Source organism: Dasypus novemcinctus, chromosome 26, assembly GCF_030445035.2.
Source record: "Dasypus novemcinctus isolate mDasNov1 chromosome 26, mDasNov1.1.hap2, whole genome shotgun sequence".
Lineage (NCBI taxonomy): Eukaryota > Metazoa > Chordata > Mammalia > Cingulata > Dasypodidae > Dasypus > Dasypus novemcinctus.
Window position 1 is genome coordinate 58,247,502 of NC_080698.1, and position 20,542 is coordinate 58,268,043.

General features: G+C 43.7%; 1 protein-coding gene across 1 annotated transcript in view; it reads left to right on the forward strand.

The window, feature by feature from the left end:
• Nucleotides 1-19,681, forward strand: part of RAB7A (RAB7A, member RAS oncogene family) — a 95,633-nt gene extending 75,952 nt beyond the window's left edge. The window contains exons 4-6 of the mRNA XM_058288154.2: nucleotides 9,788-10,006; nucleotides 11,533-11,661; nucleotides 18,250-19,681. Of these exons, the coding sequence (XP_058144137.1) occupies nucleotides 9,788-10,006; nucleotides 11,533-11,661; nucleotides 18,250-18,345 (444 nt within the window). The 3' untranslated portion in view covers nucleotides 18,346-19,681. The remainder of the gene's footprint in view (nucleotides 1-9,787; nucleotides 10,007-11,532; nucleotides 11,662-18,249) is intronic.
• The last annotated feature ends 861 nt before the right edge of the window (nucleotides 19,682-20,542 follow it).

A 20,542-nucleotide genomic window follows, 5' to 3' on the forward strand; every position in this document is an offset into this window, starting at 1 on the left:
CTCCTGGTAAAGGCAAGCTGGCCCGTGTGGCGACCTGACCAACACGGAGTGCTGGCCTGCGGAGAGTACTGCCCTACGTGGGAGTGCTGGCCTACGCAGAGAGCTGGCGCAGCAAGATGATACAACAAAAAGAGACACAGAGGAGAGAGGATAAGAGACCAGCAGATCAGGAAGCTGAGGTGGTGCAAGAAATTGATCACTTCTCTCCCACTCCAGAAGGTCCCAGGATCGGTTCCCAGAGCTGCCTAATGAGAATACTAGCAGACACAGAAGAACACACGTAGTGAATGGACAGAGAGAGCAGACAGTGGTTGGGGGTAAATAAATAAATATTTTAAAAAAAGAAAATGCCTAATGGGGGTAGGGTTTCTATTTGGGAGGATGGTAAAGTACCACGATATTGTGACTAGTTAATCCCATTGAATGGTATGCTTCAGACTAATTGAAATGAGAAAGTTTATAGTCTATCTATGTTCCCACAATTAAAAAAGGAAAAAAGAACAACTAAAAAGACAAGGACTATTAAAATCAGTGCATGATCCTTGAGGGCTCTAACAAGGAGGAGAAAAGGTTCATAGGGTCATTATTGGGAACTTGATAACTGCACTGAATGTGGTTATGCACGTGAAAAACCTTGTTCTTAGAAAGCATACATGGCAGTGTTAAGTGTTCTTGGAGCATGCTATCTAGACAAATAGGTGCCATAGATAGGTAAATTATATGGCAGATGTGTCAAAATGCCCACTAAGGTGGCAAAGCTATTGACAATGTATGAAAACATTATAAGGTGACCAAAAAAAAAAAACAACCCACAATTGCGTGGAGCAGAAGGTGGTTGAGATAAATAATGGATGGCCTAATACTTGGAAAGGCAGGAAGGGATTGGAGTAATTACCTTGTGAAATTGAGGACAGTCAAAAACACCAGTATGTAATGAGGCATGCACATGTCCAGGATGCCAGCTTAGAAAAAACCTGAGAAGACCCTGAGCTTCTGTCACTGATCTTTAGGCTCGGTACAAACAGGAAGTGAAGACCCATGCAGAGTTGTAAATGGTCTGGCTGGCTAATTGTTAAAGAAGTCCCCCATCACAAAGTCAGTCCAGAAAGACTGGGAGAGGTATTTTGTTTGATTAGTTAGTTTTGTGTTTAAGCTCCTTGCAATCAAAGGACTCTTTGTCAAGACACTGGCTAGTTCATAAACTGTTTTCATTAATCAGGAACATTAAACCCTCTGGAATACAGCAAAACCTCTGACGAACTGGATTTCCAGAGTTTACCACAGTAAAATATTCGAATGTCCGGTTTTCAACAACAACAAATAACCACAAGGAATAAGAAGAAATAGCAAAGTATGGCCCATTCAAAAAGGGAAAAAAAGGCATTCCTGAGGAAACTCAGACACTGAAAAAAGATTTTAAGGCAACTGAGAACTAAAGGAAACCATAAACAGAGAGAACTAAAACCATTAACTAAAATAAAATGTATGGACAAAGTAATAATATAAACATAGAGATAGAAATTATAAAAAGAAACCAAATAGAAACCTGGAGTTGAAAATAACAATAAGTGAAAATAAAAGTTCCCTAGTAGCATTCGCAGTAGATTTGAGCAGGCAGTGAACTTGCACGTCAGATAATTGAAATTATCCAAACTGATGAACAGAAAGAGAAAAGAACGGAGAAAAGTAAACAGAGCCTTAGGCACCAGTGAGACACCATCAGACCAATCTATGCATTATGGGAATCTTGAAGGAGAACAGAGAGAAGGGGTCAGAAAGAATATTGAAAGAATTAATCATTGAAAACCCTCCAGGTTTAAAGAAAGAAATTATTTTACACTTCCAGCAACCCCCAAAGAAAATAAACTCAAGATCCACACCAAGACACATCATAGTCAAATTGTTGAAAGATGTAGACAAAGATGTAAGTCAGTATCATTGTACTTTTGGATTGTAATTCTTAATTTTGTCCTGTATGATTTAAAAGCAAATACATAATGCAATAGCTGTTAAACTTATGGGTACATAATGCTTAACAATGTAGCCTGTAAAAATAATATGTATGTGGAGGGGTGGATTTATAGGAGTAGAATGTTTATATGCTCAAACAAATTGGTATTATAGAACCTAGTTTGTTATACATTTAAGATGTTTATTGTTCTCCCTGGGGTAACCACTCAGAGGGTAACTAAAAATCATACAGAACAGAAAAGAAGGGAAACAAAATAGCATACCGTGAAAAGTCAGAAATCTTTGTGATGATGAATGCACAACATTGATTATACTAAAAGCCGTTGATTATGCGCTTTAGATGAGGGGTTCTTAACAAGGGGCCCATGCGCTTGAAGTGAAATTCAGAAAAACCCCATTCTTCGGGGACGTGCTGGTGCAGGTATGATGTGTTTATTAAATAATACACAGTGTAGTGTGGCCTTAGTAAGGGATCCCTGGAACAAAAATTAAGAACCCCTGCTTCAGATAGATTGCATCTAAAATAAAACTGTTGAATTAAAAAAAAAATCAACTAAATACCAAATTAGTGAGTAGTGGAGAAAATTAGGAGCAAAAACCATGTAAGACACAGAGAAATAGCAGTAGGAGAAAGTCCTTATTAATTTAAATGACAATAGATTAAAATCTCTGATATAGATGCAGAGATTAGTAGAATGTATAAACACATGATCGATGTTTCAAGAGACTTGAAATACAAAGTCACATAGGTTGAGTGTGTAAGATGGGAAGACATATTCTATGCAAACAGTAATGAAAAGAGTGCTGGGATAGCAATATTATCAACAGACAACATAGATTTAAGTCATAAAGGTTACAGGAGACAGAGGACATTATATATTGTTAAAATATTCAATCCATTAAGAAGATAAAACAGTTATAAATGTACACATTAACAACAGAGCTCAAATATACATTATTTAAACAGAATTGAAGGGAGAAATGGACATTTCTGCAATAATTGTTGGAAACGTTTGTACCTTATTTCGATAATATCTACAACCAGATTGAAAATTAATAAGGAAGTAAAGGACTTGACCCCTACAAACTAATCAGATCTAACAAACACATGTAGAACACTCCATCAACAGTAACAGAGTACACATTGTTAAGTGCACATGGAACGTTCTCCAATATAGACCATAAAGATTAGAGTGGAGCTAACAGTTCTTCTCAAACGCTTACAAACAATCAAAGGAGAGGAAATACTTCCATTTCTGTGAGTCTAAGAAAGAATTACAGATCACTATCCCTTATGAGTATAGGCACAGAAATCCTCAACAAAATATAGCCAACCAAATTCAGCAGCATATTAAAATGATTTACACGTCATGATAAAGTGGGGTTTATTGGGACCATAGGGCTGGTTCACCATGCAGAATTCAGTCAGCATGATACACACCATCAATCACAGATTGATGGAAAAATTCTACATATATCACTCACTGGCTGCCAGAAAAGCATTTGATAAATTGCTTTTCTGATCCCTTTATAATGAAAAACAATAAGCAGAGAAAGGAATTTCCTCAGCATGAAAGAAGTCATATATTATTGTTATTTTATTGAGTAACTTATAACAATATAAAAAAATAATTTTTTAAAATTAAAAAACAACCTACAGCTAACATGATAGTTAGTGGTGAAAGGTTGAAAGCTTTTCCCCTGAGATCAAGAGCAGGACAAGGATACCCACCTTCACTTTTATTTAACATTTTATTGGAAGTTCTACTCAGAGCAGAAAGGCCAGAAAAAAAAATGAAAGTCATCCAAATTAGCAAGCGTGATGATTAAGTTCATGATTCAGCTTAGGTAGATTATGACGACCAGCTTTTGGTCAAACAATCACTGACCTGCTGGTACTTTGAAGGGATTTCATAGATGGATTTGCAGCTGTAATCTGTTGGTTGCAAATATGGCTGATTGCATCTAAAATCAACAAAGGATCTTATCCTCAGCAATGGGGGGAGTATCCTTATCCAATCATTTGGAGGTCTAAAAAACCAGAACTGAGGATTTCAGAAGTCAGAAGAAATTTTGGTTCTTCAACCAGCCAGTTTCTTATGGAGAAAACAATTTCACCTTCATTGGCATTTCTAGCCTTGGGTCCCTCAACTCCTCGGAATTTGGACCTGCCAATCCCTATGACCTTGTGAGTTAATGTTATATACATACATGTCTTGTCAGTTCTGGTTCTCTGGAATTCCCTGACTGATGCAGAAAGGAAGTAAAATTATCTGTTTACAGATGACATGATCTTTTATCTAGAATTCTAAGCTCACAGACTGTCCACATGCTCAAAAAGTCTTGTAGAGCTAATGAACAAATTCAGCAAAAAGTGCAGGATACAAAATCAACGCATAAAAATCAGTGCTATTTTTGTAAACTAGCAGTGAAGAATCTAAAGTACAAAATGCTGTTGACCTTTAACCAGAACCATCATCTTGCAGTAAATTCACTAAAATGACTTAACACAAAGCAAAAAAGGAGAGGCACCCACTATGTGTTTTCTAGACCTTTTTAAAAAAGAAAGGTGATGTAGACATCAGGGAATGGACATTGTTCAAAAAGGAATGTCCCACAAATGCTTCACTGGCAAAATGGAAGTTTACAGAGTTATCCAGTGTTCTCTTGGTATCGTGGTAAACAAGTGCAGGGCAAGATTCTTGCCAAGAAAATTAACATATGTATGGAGAATATTAAGCATTCTAAGAGCAAGAATAGTTTCCTGAAACATGTGGAGGAAAATGATCAGAAAAAAAAAGAATCCAAAGAGAAAGTTACCTGGGTTCCTCGGAGGCGCCAGCCTGCTCCACCTGGAGAAGCGCTTTGTGAGCGCCGGTGGGAAGACGCCTGAACCCGTTCCCTGTGAACTCGTGGCAGGAGAGGTGTTTTGTTGGTTTGTTTTTTTTTTTTAAAGAAACTTGTGGGGCACACAGTTGTTCATGGTGGCGTTATTCACAATTGCTAAAAGTTGAAAACAGCCCAGGTGTCCATCAGCTGATGAGTGGATAAACAAACTGGTACCTTCACACAATGGAATATTAGGCAAGTATAAGAAGAAATGAAGTTGCGAAACATTGACGACATGGATGAAACTTGGAGGACATTATGATGAGCGAAGCAAGCCAGACACAAGGGGACAAATACTGTATGACTGCATTGCTATGAACCAAATATATTGTAACATATTGTATGATTCAAAAAAAATTTATGTGTATTCAGTACATTTAATTAAGAAATGCATGTTTTTATTCAGCTGTGTTTTCTTTTTATATTTTAATTATTGTTTATATTTTAAATTATTATATGTACAAAATAAAGTTTTTTTAAAAAAAAAAGACTTGTGGGTTGGGGAAGTGTTGTTTTTTTTACTTTCTCTCTGTCTTTTTTTTAAGTTGATACTGGGGCCTGAACCCGGAACCTCCTTTGTGCAAAGCAGGCATGCAACCACTGAGCTACACCTGTTCTGCTTTTGATTTTCTCTCTTTTTTTTTAAAGATTTATTTTTTTTATTTCTCCTTGCCCCCTCCCCCCACCCTTTTGTCTGCCCTCTTGTGCCCGTTCACTGTGTGTTCTTCTGTGTCCGCTTGCATTCTCGTCAGGTGGCATGGGAATCTGTTCTCTCTGTTCTGTTGTTGCATCATCTTGCTGCGTCGGCTCTCCGTGTGTGCAGCGTCTCTCCTGGGTTGGCTGTGTTCTTCTGTGGGGCACTCTCCTTGCAGGGCGCACTCCTTCTGCATGGGGTGGGGGACACCCCTGTGTGGCATGGCACTCCTTGCTCGTGGCAGCACTGCGTGTGGGCCAGCTCACTGCACAGGCCGGGAGACCCTGGGTTTGAACTCTGGACCTCCTATATGGTAGGGGGACAGTCTGTCAGTTTAGCCATATCCACTTCCTATGAATTTCTCTTTAGTAGAAATGTTGTATCTCCTCCTCACGAGAAAAAAAATATTTAAAGCAAACTGTGTCCTAACTCATTGGGTAGTAAATGTCTTCACTATTAAACTTGGTGTTTCTCTCATTTTGGGGGGTGGGGCGGGGGGTGCTTTTGAAAGAGATTAAGACCTACATAAATAGAAAAAAGCTCATGCCAGGAGTGATACACACCTTAAATGCAAGCCCTGTCAGCATCTCAGCAGCGTTGTGTGTGTGTGTGTAGTAACAGAAGAGCCCACCCCTAGATTTTTAAGAAATTTCAGGGGACCCAGAATAGCCAAAAACCATTCTGAAAAGGAATGATTAAGTTGGAGGACTTCTACTTCCCGTTTGGGAAACTTACTACAGAGTAATTTAAACAGTATGGTAGGGAAGCAGATGTGGCTCAAGTGATTGGGCTCCTGTCTACCATATTGGAGGTCCAGGGTTCAATTCCCAGGGCCTCCTGGTGAAGGCAAGCTGGCCCTCATGATGAGCTGACCTGAGTGGAATGCTGGCCCAAGCGGCAAGCTGACACAGCAAAATGACACAAATAAAGAGGCACAGAAGAGAGACAATAAGAGACAGAGCAGACCAGGGAGCTGAGGTGGTGCAAGAAACTGAGCACCTCTCTCTCACTCTAGAAGGTCCCAGAATCGGTTCCTGGGGTTCCCAGTGCCACTTAAAGAAAAGACAAGCAGACACAGAAGAAGCACAGATATATGACCAACGAATATTTTCTTCCATTTAATGGGTTATCTTTTCACGTTCTTGACAGAGTCCTTTGATGCAAAAAATTTTCATTTTTTTCTTTTGTTGATTTTGGTGTCAAATAAGAAACCACTGCCAAATTCCCAGGAATTACTCCCCTATATCATCTCACAGTTTTATAGTTTTAGCTCTTAATTTTACGTCTTCAGTCCATTGTTGGCATATGGTGTAATATTCCCTGGTCATGTATCTAAGAGTTAGTATAAGAACTCCTCAACTCAGAAAACTCAATTTCAAAATGGACAAAGGATTTGAATAAATATTTCTCCAGAGAAGATGCACAGGTGATCAATATGCGTTTAAAAAGATGCTCAGCTTCATTAATCGCCAGGGAAATGCACATCAAAACCATAGAACTTTATACCCACTATGATGGCTATCAAGAAAATAAATTTTGGAGAGGATGTGGAGAAATTGGAACCCTCATACATTGCTGGTGGGAATGTAAAATGGTCCAGCCACAATGGAAAACCATTTGGTAGTTTCTTAAAAATTTATAACTATCTTATGACCCAGTGTTCCACTCCTAGGTATATACCCCAAAGAATTGAAAAGGGATTCCTACAGATAGTATGTCATTGCTCATACACTAATCACAGCATTCAAAAGGTGGAAATCCCAAGTGTCTATCAGTGGATGGATGGGTGGATAAATGTGCTGTGCTGTCATGTGTACATACAAGGGAATACTGTTCAGCCATGAAAAGGAATGACTTCCTGAGAGAGGCTACAATGGAGATGAGCCTGGAAAACATTGTTAAGTGAAAGAATCCAGATACAACACGGCAAATACTATATGATTCCATTTGTATGAAATGTATGGAACAGGAAGCAGATGGGGCTGAAGCAATTGGGTTTCCATCTGCCATATGGGGGGTCCAGGGTTCGATTCCCTGGGCCTCCTGGTGAAGGCTAGCTGGCCTGAGCAAAGAGCTGACCCACATGGCGAGCTGGCCTGAACCAAGAGTTGGTGCAACAAGATGACACAACAACAAGAGACACAGAGGAGAGACAGTAGGAGACGCAGACACAGCAGACCAAGGAGCTGAGGTGGCGTTAAGAGAGTGAGCACCCCTCTCCCACTCTGGAAGGTCCCAGGATTGGCTCCCAGTGCCGCCTAAAGAGAAGACGTGAAGACATGGAAGTGCGTACAGCAAGTGTAAACAGAGCAGACTAGGGTGGGGGGGTGGGGAGGGTAGAAATAAAGAAACCTTAAAAAAGAGAAAAAATACTTTGAACAAATTTATAGAGGTTCGAAATAAATTAGAGGTTTCTGTGGGCTTAGTAGAGAAGAGAATGTGGAGTTACTATGTTTATGTAATAACAATGTTACTTCTTTAATGGAAATGTCTAATGTTGCCAATTCCAGCCTTCTCTCCAGTATTTAAATTCTGTTCTCCTTGCCACTGTGTCATTTTAGTCAAGCACCAAGAGCAAACCAGCCATCATCTGTCTAGTCATAGGGCTCCTGTTGGATAACTCCATAAGTACTCTGGTGTTTAGAGTATCATGTGCTTTGTTTACCTTGGTAGTTTCAGAGAAACATGAACCCCATGGCACCACCCCATCTTAGTTTGTGGCCACTGTGTGTACTGACTTGCTCCAGCCAAGCGCCCATCCCCCATTTTGTCTCATGAGGGTCTGCATACCTATACTGTCAGCTCACTCTTGGCGCTAGTGTGTGCGGGCCCTGGGTGCAGCCGACGTCTTCCCCCACAGGCTCTGGAGTCACAGGGAGGCAGGCCAGGCTGCCTGGGAAGGGGTTCAGTGGGGGGCTCATTCCCCCGTCTGCAATATCTGGTTCTAATTGTAATGGCCTGGTCCACTGTGGACTGAACCCCTGGCCTTTGGAGCAAGGATGGCCCAAGCTCTCAATTCATTCTGAAACCAAGTGGGTTTCTTTCCTTGCAAACAGATAGTAAGTCCAGCAGGTCAAGTCTCTTGCCAGGTGGAGGTTGTCACCGTGCAGTGGCCAGGCACTCTTCAGTCTGGCGGCCTAGCCAGGCTTGTGCAAGCATCCCTTAGAACACGCATCGCCTCTCCAGTCTGACGGAGGTGGCGCTGTTGGCTCTCCAGGGCAGAGCGGAGATCCTCCTTGCTTTTGGACATAGATGGCAGTCAGGGATGTGAAAGTCTTTGAGCTGGTCAGTAGTGCCTGGTGTTACGTTCATTAAAAACTGACGTTTGTATTTACTCTAGTGTGTGTTCTCATTGTCTTCATCTCAGGGTTTGTGTTTTGTTTTTAATTGAGGTGTGTGTAATAAAATACACTCATTCCTCTCCCCCTACCCCTGTCAGGTAAAATTTACCTACAATAAAATGCATAGTTATAAATACACAGTTCGGTGTGCAGTCCTCTCCCCATGTTTCCCTCACAGCCAGAAAGATCCCAAAATACTTGAATCTTAACAGCTCCAATTTTTGCATACGTGTATGTCGACATGCCACCACGTGGATCAACATAGAACACATTCTAGCACTGCCGAACGCGTTCTGGTGTGCCTCTTTCCACCCGTTGTCACCCCCTTCCACACACGACACCTTGCACACACGACACCTCACCCACACTGGCTTTCAGGGTTGCTGCTAGACACTCTGGTCCTGAAATGTTTTTGTTTTTTTTTTTTAAAGATTTATTTATTTAATCCCCCCCACCCCCACCCCCGTTGTCTGTTCTGTGTCTATTTGCTCTTTGCCCGCTTCTGTTGTCGTCAGCGGCACGGGAAGTGTGGGCGGTGCCATTCCTGGGCAGGCTGCACTCTCTTTCGCGCTGGGCGCACTCCTTGTGCGTGGGGCTCCCCTACGCAGGGGACACTCCTGCGTGGCAGGGCACTCCTGCACGCATCAGCACTGCACATGGGCCTGCTCCACACGGGCCAGGAGGCCCGGGGTTTGAACCGCGGACCTCCCATGTGGTAGACGGACGCCCTAACCACTGGGCCAAGTCCGCTTCCCTGAAATCTGTTTTCTAAATTCCGCCATAACATGTCTCTTTGGGTGCCTGGTTTCGTTTTCCCTTCTCTGGCATCCCCGTCATTCCCAGTGTTGCACCCAGCAGCTCCTCTATGGAATAAACATTTTGTCCTTCACAGATCTGGGACACGGCGGGGCAGGAGCGGTTCCAGTCCCTGGGCGTGGCCTTCTACAGGGGCGCAGACTGCTGCGTTCTGGTGTTTGATGTGACCGCCCCCAACACGTTCAAGACCCTCGACAGCTGGAGAGACGAGTTCCTCATCCAGGCCAGTCCCCGGGACCCTGAGAACTTCCCCTTTGTTGTGTTGGGAAACAAGATTGACCTCGAAAACAGACAAGTAAGTGCTGAAGATAGTGGAGATTATAAGCAACATGAAGAGAGAGAAGACCTGACATGGATGGATGGATGGATGGATGGATGGATGGATGGATGGATGGATGGATGGATGGATGGATGGATGGATTAGATAGACAGATAGACAGATAGATTAGATAGATAGATAGATAGATAGATAGATAGATGTAAAAATATCAGGAGCAGTATGTTCTGCGTCGATAGCAGCAACAGGTTTTCCAGGATCATGCGCTCTTAAGTTGGGAAGACTCCGTGAAGTATGAGTCGTCACTCATACTGTGGGGTCACTGTGCCCTCCCTTCCGAGTCATGGCAGTGCATGTGGAAGCCCCAGCATAGAGCAGGAGCTTGGGACACAGTAGCTTACTAGTTGTCCCATTGGTGTTGTCCTCTTGATTTGGACAGACCTGCCTCTTGGGTGCCCCCGTGAATTCTGAGAGGTCCTGCTAAGCCTGAGAGGGATCTGGCAGGTGCGGGTGGCTCACTGCTCTGGACATGAACGCAGGCCACTGCCTCTGAGGACCAGGCCCAGGAGACCTGGTTCCCTTTTCAGCTGCCTCTGGCTGGTGGTGACTTTGGGCCATTGCCTTTCCTCTCTGAACTTCAGTTCCCTTTCTGCATTTTCAAGGAGAGAATAAGATTTTGTGTTTCTTAAATGCTCTTCCAGTTCCAAATATCTCATGCCTCAAAGGCCTGCCTGGATCTTCATGGGTGCCAAAGATTGCTTTGGCCTTTGAGTAAAATTGCTATGGTTTACTTTAAAATAGCATTTCTGTTGGAAACAAGAGATTCTATTTTTTAATTGTGGAATAATTTCAAACTGGAAAGTTGCAAAATTAATACAAAAACAATATGGAGAACTCCAGTGTATCCCCCTACCCAGATACCCAGATTTACCTACTTTTAACATTTTGCTACACTTGGAAACAGACTGTCAGTAATTGAGCTAGATTTATTTCTGACCATTGATTTATTTTTTCCCCCTTCCTTAGGGAATTTGTCCCTGTCTTTTGGTTGGAGACGGGCTAGGGAAATGGGGTGTGGGGGGGGTTAGGGTATGAGGAGCTAGCATGTCCGTGAAAGCTACAGAATTCCGTGGCCCTCGTGTGTGGCACAGGTGATGTCATTAACAGTAACAGGGAAAGGCCTGACGAACCTTAAGGCCACGCTGCCAGATATTTCCCCATGCTGAGGCTTCTGAGGTTCCAGGCAAGACAACCCCTTTCTCTCCCAGTTTTCCTGGGCTGGCCTTATTCCCTTCACAAGCTGCTCTGAATATAGCGAAGGGTTAGAAGTTATGGGGCAAACAGAATGGACTTTGGGCCTGAATTCTAGCGATACCATGTACTCGCCAGCGGGCACCCTTGAGCACCCTGCAGGTCACCCCATCCCCCACATCTGCTCCTCACCTTTGCCGTCTGTGGACCAGGGGTGATCCTGGCTGTGCAGGATTGGATCAGTGTCAGCTGCTTCGGTTGAGAGCCCATGTGTGCCCTGCTTCCTCTGCTAGGTGGCCACAAAGCGAGCCCAGGCCTGGTGCTACAGCAAGAACAATATTCCCTACTTCGAGACCAGCGCCAAGGAGGCCATCAACGTGGAGCAGGCGTTCCAGACCATCGCGCGCAACGCCCTCAAGCAGGTAGGCTTCCGGGAGCTGCCCGGCGCCCTCGCGAGTGCCCTGCCCACATTCCTTACCCTTACTCTTCTCTCCTAGCTGATTCTCTTTTCTCTGTAGCCAGAAAAACTTGTGTGTTCATCTGGGAAGATAAGGATATGTTCTGCTTAGGCGGAAATTCCCTGTTTGTGTGCAGTTTAAAAGATTCGGGGCAGTGAAGGCTTTGGCAGTGGCCCCCTGGCTGGGCTGGGCATGTTATTTTCTTAGCGTGCGATCGGGAGCTCAGTCCACTAGGAGGCCCCTGGTCGGACTGTTCCTTCCACTTAGGAGGAGATGCACTTGAATTCAAATCCCAGCTCTGCTACCAGTCATTTCTGGCTATCTTATCTGAGCTTGCATCCCCTTATCTATAAAGCCAGAATACCTGCTTTGCAGGGAGGGTATTAAAGATTAAATGAGATGGATTTACTTTTATCACTCAGATGATGATATCTGATCACAGGAAAGGTTAATGAGAAGCACTAGGAATTATTCTTCTTAAATAAAGTTTTCCCACATTCTCCTCCTTGTTTGTGTTATTTACTTAAGTTTCCCCCCCCAGAAAAGTCCCATCTTGTTGGTGTGTAATACTCCTGGGAGCAGAGAGGCTAGTTTGACTTAGAAGCTGCCTGAGGTCCAGTGATGAGTTAAGGCAGGTCATGGGACGGCCCGTCCCGGTCCTTTGTGTTAGGCCCAGTGTGTGTGTGTGTGGGGGGGGGGGTGGTATTCAGAGATGAGACGGGTTGGGGGGGCAGGGGGAGAACACTTGATGGACCAGACTGTGGCTGTGCCAGCACACAAGGCACTGTGAGTTCTGGCTGCAGGCAACTAGGATTATGGAAGGTGGTGGCTCTCGGCAGGCAGGACATCTGGACATCGGGCAAGGAGGTATTTGGAGTGGGTTGTTCCAAGAACTGGGCAGGTTCTGCTGGGGGGTGGGGGTTGAGTATTCTTTAAGGAAAGGGGTGGTGTGGCGCTGACAGCATGCACACTTGGGCCTCCTGCCTCTTCCCCCTTGTTTAACCCCCCTCACTCCACCTTCACCTACTGCACTTTTCCTAGCCGTTGCCTGTTACCTGGTGGCAGTCTTGGCATTCCTGTCCCGATAGCCTTATAATCTCTCTAGGAGCTAGCTCCCCAGGGGTAAAGTTGAAAGGAGCGGAGGAGCTGGTGCCAGATTGCTTCCCCAGAGGCAGTAGTCCTTCCGTCCCGGCACAGTGCAGCCCGTCCCCTCCCCCGCACCAGCCGGCAGGAGGCGGCATATGGAGCGCTGCTGTACTGTGCCAGTTCTTTGCCTGTCGAGTGCCACCCTTGGTTACTAGTCCCTCTGAGCCATGCTTGCCTGGACTTCTGTCTCTCCTGAAGAGCTCATAAATTGAAACAAACTTGCTGGTGTTGCAAGTGGTTTTTACCAATTCTGCCCTTTTTTTTTTTCCTTTTTTGTTTTTTAAATTTGGGTTCTATGTAAGAGTTTATTTCACGAAAGGGTTTGCTACTAAAATACAAGTTAGGCCATCACATCTTTTCTTTTTTTTAATTAGAACAGTTTGGGTTCACTGTAAAATCATGCAGAAAAGACAGAATTCCCATGTACCCCTCCCCTGTCACCTGTACACAGTTTCCCCTATTAACATTGGCATTCGTGTGGGACCTTTGCTGCAGATGTTGCAGCATTATTATTATAATTATGCTATTAACCATAGCCCATAGTTTACCTGGGTGCTCAGTTTTGGTTGTACTATTCTATGGTTTTTTGTTTCTATGGCTTTTTCTTTTTTCTTATTACTTATGTACAGACTTTTTCTTATCAGTGAGATCATACAGTATTTGTTTTTTTTGTGTATTTCTGGTGTATTTTACTCAGCATGATGTCTTCAGGCTTCATCCCATGTTGCCACATGTATCAGAACGTCATTCCTTTTTATTGCCAAATAGTATAGTTGTATGTATAGATCACATTTTGTTTACGCATTCGCCAGTTGATGGACACTTGGGCTACTTGCATCTTTTGGCAGTTGTGAGTAAAGCTGCAGTGAACTTTGGAAGCACACATCTCTTCACCAGATGCACACTGGGTTCTGTACCTCCCAGTGGGTATTGCCCAGTCACACCTAACTTGCTGAGAAATTTCCAAACTCTTTTCCCCAGTGGCTATACCATTTTGCATTCCCACCAACGCTGTAGGATGATTCCTATTTCTCAACATCCTCTGCAACAGTTATTTTGTTTTTTTAATAGTAGCCATTCTAGTGTATGTGAAAATAGTATCTGATTGTGGTTTTGATTTGCATTTTTCTCTATTGGCTAATGATGTTGAGCATCATTTCGTGTCCTTAGTGGCCACTTGTATATCATCTTTGGAGTAATGTCTGTTTCAGTCTTTTTCCTGTTTTTTAAATTGGATTGTTTGTCTTTTTGTTGTGTTGTTAAAAGTTTTTTATGTACTGGATATTAAACTCTTATCAGATAAGTGGTTTCCAAATATTTCTACTTTGATGAAGTCCCCTTTGTCTATTTTATCTTTCTGTTGCTTGTCCTTTTGGTGTAAAGTCTTAAGAAAATATTAGCCTACTACAAGGTCCTGAAAATGTTTCCCTGTGTTCTAGGAGTTGTATGGTTTTAGTTCTTATGTTCAGGGGTTTGATCCATTTTGAATTAACTTTTTTTTTTTTTTTTTTAAAGATTTATTTATTTATTTAATTCCCCCCCCTCCCCTGGTTGTCTGTTCTTGGTGTCTTTTTGCTGCGTCTTGTTTCTTTGTCCGCTTCTGTTGTCGTCAGCGGCACGGGAAGTGTGGGCGGCGCCATTCCTGGGCAGGCTGCTCTTTCTTTTCACGCTGGGCGGCTTTCCTCATGGGCGCACTCCTTGCGCGTGGGGCTTCCCTACGCGGGGGACACCCTTGCGTGGCAGGGCACTCCTTGCGCGCATCAGCACTGCGCATGGCCAGCTCCACACGGGTCAAGGAGGCCCGGGGTTTGAACCGCGGACCTCCCATGTGGTAGGCGGACGCCCTAACCACTGGGCCAAAGTCCGTTTCCCAACTTTTTTTTTTTTAAGGTTTAATTATTTATTCCACAACCACCACCACCCATTGTCTGCTCTCGGTGTCCATTCGCTGTGTGTTCTTCTGTGTCTGCTTGTCTTCTCATTAGGCGGCACCAGGAACACATCCTGGGACCCTCCAGGGTGGGAGAGAGGTGCTCAGTCTCTTGCACCACCTTGGCTCCCTGGTCTGCTGCGTCTCTTATCGTCTCTCCTCTGTGTCTCTTTTTGTTGCATCATCTTGATGCACGGTCCACCTCTCCGCTCGAGCCAGCTCATTGTGCAGGCCAGCTTGCCTTCACCAGGAGGCCCCAGAAATCGAACCTGGGACCTCCCACGTGGTAGACGGGAGCCCAGTCACTTGAGCCACAGCCGCTTACCTATTTTGAGTTACCTTTTGTGTGGTGGGAGTCCACCTTTCATTTTTTTTCATATGTATATCCAGTTTTCCTAGCACTATCTGTTGAAGAGACTATTCTTTCCTCACTGAGTAGACTTTGTGGCTCCCTTGTCAAAAACCACTTGGCCATAGGTGTTTGTCTTTCTGTATCCTTTGATATAGTATAAAAGCAGTTTTTCTTTCAGATATGTCATTTTAAAGTTCTAGGTTGCCTGTGTTTAGATTGTGTTATTATCTCTAATTCAGCTTTCATTTATTTTGGCTCATGACAAAGTAAGGATCCACCTCCTCCAGAGGGATAGCCAGTTGTTTCAAATATTAGTAGCCAGTTGTTAAATAAACTATTTCGCCCACTAACTGTGGAATAATAACTGTGAAATAATACCTTTGTATTAAATTTTCATGTGTCTTATGATCTTTTTCTGGTTTCTTCAACCTATTCCAGTGATGTTTGTTTCTGTGCCAGTACCATCCTAGTTTGACTGGCTCTATATAAATTTCTGACCTATGATAAAACAAGGCTCCCCTAACTGTTCTTTTTATAATTTTCTTGGCTCTTTGGGAGTATTTTCTTTCTTTTTTTTTTTTAAGATTTATTATTTTTCTATTTATTTCTCTCCCCTTCCCCTCCCCAGCTGTCTGCTCTCTGTGTCCATTCGCTGCGTGTACTCCTGTGACCACTTCTATCCTTACCATTGCCACCGAGAATCTGTATTTCTTTTTGTTGCATCATCTTGTTGTGTCAGCTCTCCATGTGTATGGCGCCACTCCTGGGCAGGCTGCACTTTCTTTCGCGCTGGGCGTCTCTCCTTACGGGGCGCACTCCTTGTGCGTGGGGCTCCCTACATGCATCAGCACTGCGCATGAGCCGGCTGCACACGGGTCAAGGAGGCCCGGGGTTTGAACCACGAATCTCCCATGTGGTAGGAAGACGCCCTATCCATTGGGCCAAGTCCGTTTCCCTGGGAGTATTTTCCATTTTAATTTAAATTTTTAATTTTTAACTTAGAATTTTGTTCCAGTGACAACTCTTCCCTACCCTGCCTTCCCAAAATAAAATATTTAGATTATGATTAAAATAGCATTGTATTATTTTAGCTCTATTATTTTATTCTTTTTTAGCTCTTTTAGATCTTGTTTCATATCCCTCAGTATTACCATTTTGATATCCTTTTTTTTTTTTTAAGAGAAATTGTGAGTTTACAGAAAAATCGTGCATAAAATACAGGGTTCCCATATACCACCCTATTAACATCTTGCATTAATTTGATGTATGTCGTATGATGTTGTACAATGGATGAAAGCAAATTTTTATAATTTTACTTTTAACTGTAGTGTATGGTTTACCTTAGGGTTCACTGTGTTGTACAGTTCCATGTTTTGTTTTTAATTTTATTTTTTGTAATACTATATATACAACCTAACATTTTTTCCTTTTAACCGTGTTCAAATACATAATTCAGTGCTATAAATTACATTCACAACATTGTGCTACCGACACCTATACATCCATTGCCAAAACTTTTCCATTGTCCCTAATAGAAACTCCACCTTTTTTTTCTTAAGTACTGGGGCTGGGGATTGAACCTGGGACCTCATAGGTGGGAAGCTGGGACTCAGCCACTGAGTCACAGTCACATGGGCTCCCTGAGTTAGTTTTTTCGTTTGTTTTCTTATTTTTTGTTTTGTTTTGCTTGCTTGTTTTTAGAAGGTACCGCTTAAGCCACATCTGCTCCATGAAGCTCTGCATCTTTAACCTTAACTCGCTGTTCTCCTGCCTCCACCCTGGCCCCGGCGGCCTGTGTTCTAGATTCTGCTGTATGATTTGCTTATACTAGTTCTTTCATATTCATGAGGAAAGTTTTCATATCTTTTGCTTTTCATAATAAATGTTTTCCTAGTTCCTGTTGGGAATGTGAAAATGGTTTAGACAGTTTGGGGGTAAGTTTTGCATTTCTTCAAAAAGTTAAACAGAGTTACTATATGACCCATCAACTCCACGATTGGGTATATGTCCAAGGGGTTTGAAAACATGTACACAGATGTTCACAGCAGCATTATTCATAATAGCCAGAAAGAGAGTGCATCCCAAGTGAATGATAAAATGCATATATACATAGATTGGGATATTATTTAGCATGAAAAAGAATGAAATTCTGATAAATGCAACAACATGGGTGGACCTTGATGACACGATATGAATTTATTTGAGTGAAATAAGCCAGGGTTTTGTGGGGGGGAGTCATGAAAATGTTCTGGAATTAGATAGTGGTGATGGCTGCACAACTTTGTGAATATATCAAAAATCATTAAATGGAGCACTTTATGGATTATATATCAAATAAAGCCTTTTTGAAAAATATATATTCCTAGGAGTTTTATAGCATTAGGATTGGACTAATTTTTCCTAGAGAACTTTCTGTCCAAAATCCAGAACAGTTTCTGGCACGTTAGGTGTTCAATGTTTAAGTTACAAATTGAAGTAGAAGCTCCTTACTGAAAATGTTAGAAGTCCCACCAAAATAACCAGTCAGTTTACTCTGATCTCTCACCACAGATGGTGGTAAAATTCATCCACATAGTTTACCTACAGCTGTGTTTCTAAGCAGACAGCATTTGAGAGAGACAACTCTCCTAAACATTAGAAAGATTGATCATAGGTCCAGAAAAATGAGTGGGAAATGGGGAACTGGAGAAAGATTCTGCAACTAAGAGGGCTGCTGGCACTCAGCTTCAGCCCACTGTTGCCTTGGGGAAGTGCTGACTGAGAGAGAAACCAAAAATTTAGACCATGTTTGCATGTAACTTTTTTCATAAGTGTTGCTGGCTGTATAGAAGGTACAGAAAGCATCCGCGAGCTGGGTAGGGCCAGGAGCCGCTAGATTGCAGTGTGAGAGAGAACACTGCTGCTCTTCCTGGCCGAATCCCTTTTTACGCTAACTTGACGTTTTCACAAACCCGTCCTCTTGCTCGTCCTTTTGAGTTGAGTCTTCTACCCGAGCCCCCCTTCAGAGCCTGGTCAGGTTCTGTCCTCCACCTCCCTCCCAGCTGGGCCCAAGCACCAGTACCGTGAGCGGGAATTCCCCTGGGCCCTGGAGCTCAGAGTAACCAGCCTTTCTCTCCCTGTCCAGGAAACAGAGGTGGAGCTGTACAACGAATTCCCTGAACCCATCAAACTGGACAAGAACGACCGGGCCAAGGCCTCGGCAGAAAGCTGCAGTTGCTGAAGGGGCAGTGAGAGTCGCGCACAGAGTCCTTCACAAACCAAGAACACACTTAGGCCTTCAAACACAAGCCCCTCTCCTCTTCCAAACAAAACATAAATTGATCTGTTGTACCCAGCTGCCAGAAGAACCCCCCCCAAACACACACACACAGAACACACACAGATCTGATCCGAGCAGACTAACGCGAGCCCACGCCTGTGACACAGGTCCTTCGGGGTCTGCCCCCCGCCCCCCAGCAGCCCGTGGATATGGCAGCAGGACGGGCCGGCTGTGGAAATGGATCCGGTGTGAGTCGGTGTTGGAAGCTTATTCTTTTTGTCTACTGGAGAAAGAACTGTTTACAGTTAATCTGTGTCTGATTAGTTACCTGGTTTTTTTTTTAATGGTCTCGTGGTCTTTTTACCCCCCCTCACCCCTCCCTCTTTGTGAAGGCTACAACTTGGGAAGGCTGGTGCCTCCTGTCTCATCACAGGCTCACACCCAGGCTGCTGAGGCTGAGTTTTGTATGTATCTGTTAATGCTTGTTACTTTTAACTAATCAAATCTTTTTACAGTATCCATTTATTATGTAATGCTTCTTAGAAAAGAATCTTATAGTACATGTTAATATATGCAACCAATTAAAAATGTATAAATTAGCGTAAGAAATTCTTGGATTATGTGTTTAAGTCCTGTAATGCAGGTGTGTAAGATGGAGGGTTGAACCCTGTCTGGATTGCAGAGTGTTAGCAGCTCAGAATTTGGAAATCCAGCTAGAGGCAGTATTCTGTACAGTAGACTCAAGAATTATGTGTACGCCTTTTATCAAAGACTTAAGAGCCAAAAAGCTTTTCATCTCTCCAGAAGGGAAACTGTCAAGTTCCCTTCTGTGTCTAAATTGTCCAAAAGGTTGATTTGCATAATACAGTGATGCGTGCATTGGATAAATAGCTGTTGTTCCAGAAGTTAAAGTTCTCGTTTCCCCCCCGCCCCGCTCCATACTTCAAAACTCCCTTATTAGATCAGTGTCCTCCTCTGAGGAAAAGGAAAATCCTAACAGATCTGTCCTAGTGATTTTACCTTTGTTCTAGAAGGCGCGCCTTTCGGGGTTACCACGTCCTTAGGTTAGCAAGCCTTTTCCTCCCTTTCCCGCCCAGCTCCCAGTGTCGCCCACCACTAAGTAGCCCGTTTCCTTGGTGTGGAGCCCGGCAGCTCGGCTGCCTCGGCGGATCTGCCCTGCGTTGGTCGCTTGCTTGTGGAGCACTTCCCCTTTTTCAGAGGTCTGCATTCTAGGGTGTGGGCCAAGTTCTTCTGTAAAGAGATGAACGTGATGCCAATAAAATTTAACAAGAACAAAGATCATCTGCCTTTGCCCTGTCATTTTGCCTTCTTCCCTACCACTTCAGTCACAGCCCAAGCTTTAAGGAGAGGAGCCCTCCATCTCTGGGCAGAAAGGCCCTCCCATTCCCAGCCGCGCCGTGCCTGGCGCTCGGTGGTGGTGGTGATTGTTCTAAATCACAGTCGTTTGTGGGGTGGCAGCAGTACCCTGAAAGGAGAAAGCATCGTCCCTTTAGAACAGCAGCCACGAACTTGGTGACCCATGAGGTGATGCCCAGCCCGAATTGACGTAATTGCTAACCCTTAGATAACATGATTGGGGATTTCTGACTTTTCAGAAGATTTGGCAGCAAGGGCCCAGTTTTGCAACATAAATAGTCCACTGGCTGGAACTCACAGATGCCACCTGGAACCAATTTATAACATGATAGTGGCCCTGCCAGTGGGTCAGGCGGGTTGTGCCCGTGTACCACTTTGATTTAGATCTTGACTTCTCTGCTGTGCTTTTCTGCATTTGCACTTCCTGAGCTCCTCAGTTGGTTTCTTCTCTCATGCCTGCTCTTGGCACCTAGCTCACGTGTTACAAATGCTCTCAGAAGCTCAGATGACAGACACGGGAGATCATGCATCTCGAGAGCTCCATCAGGGCTCATGGCAGGTGCATGGCTTGAATCTTGTCTTCCCCTGCCTGGGCCTAATCTGGAATGTTGTGTTTGACCTCCAGAAAAGCAGAGTCCCCTCCAGGGTGGGGCCCAGTGACTGGGCCATAATGGTGACTTCCTGTGTGGTACCCCCCTACAAACCAGGCTTTTCTTCCCCTGATTGTGCTTCCCTGGCCCTGATCTTGAACATGACATTGAAATGCACCTTGACACTTATT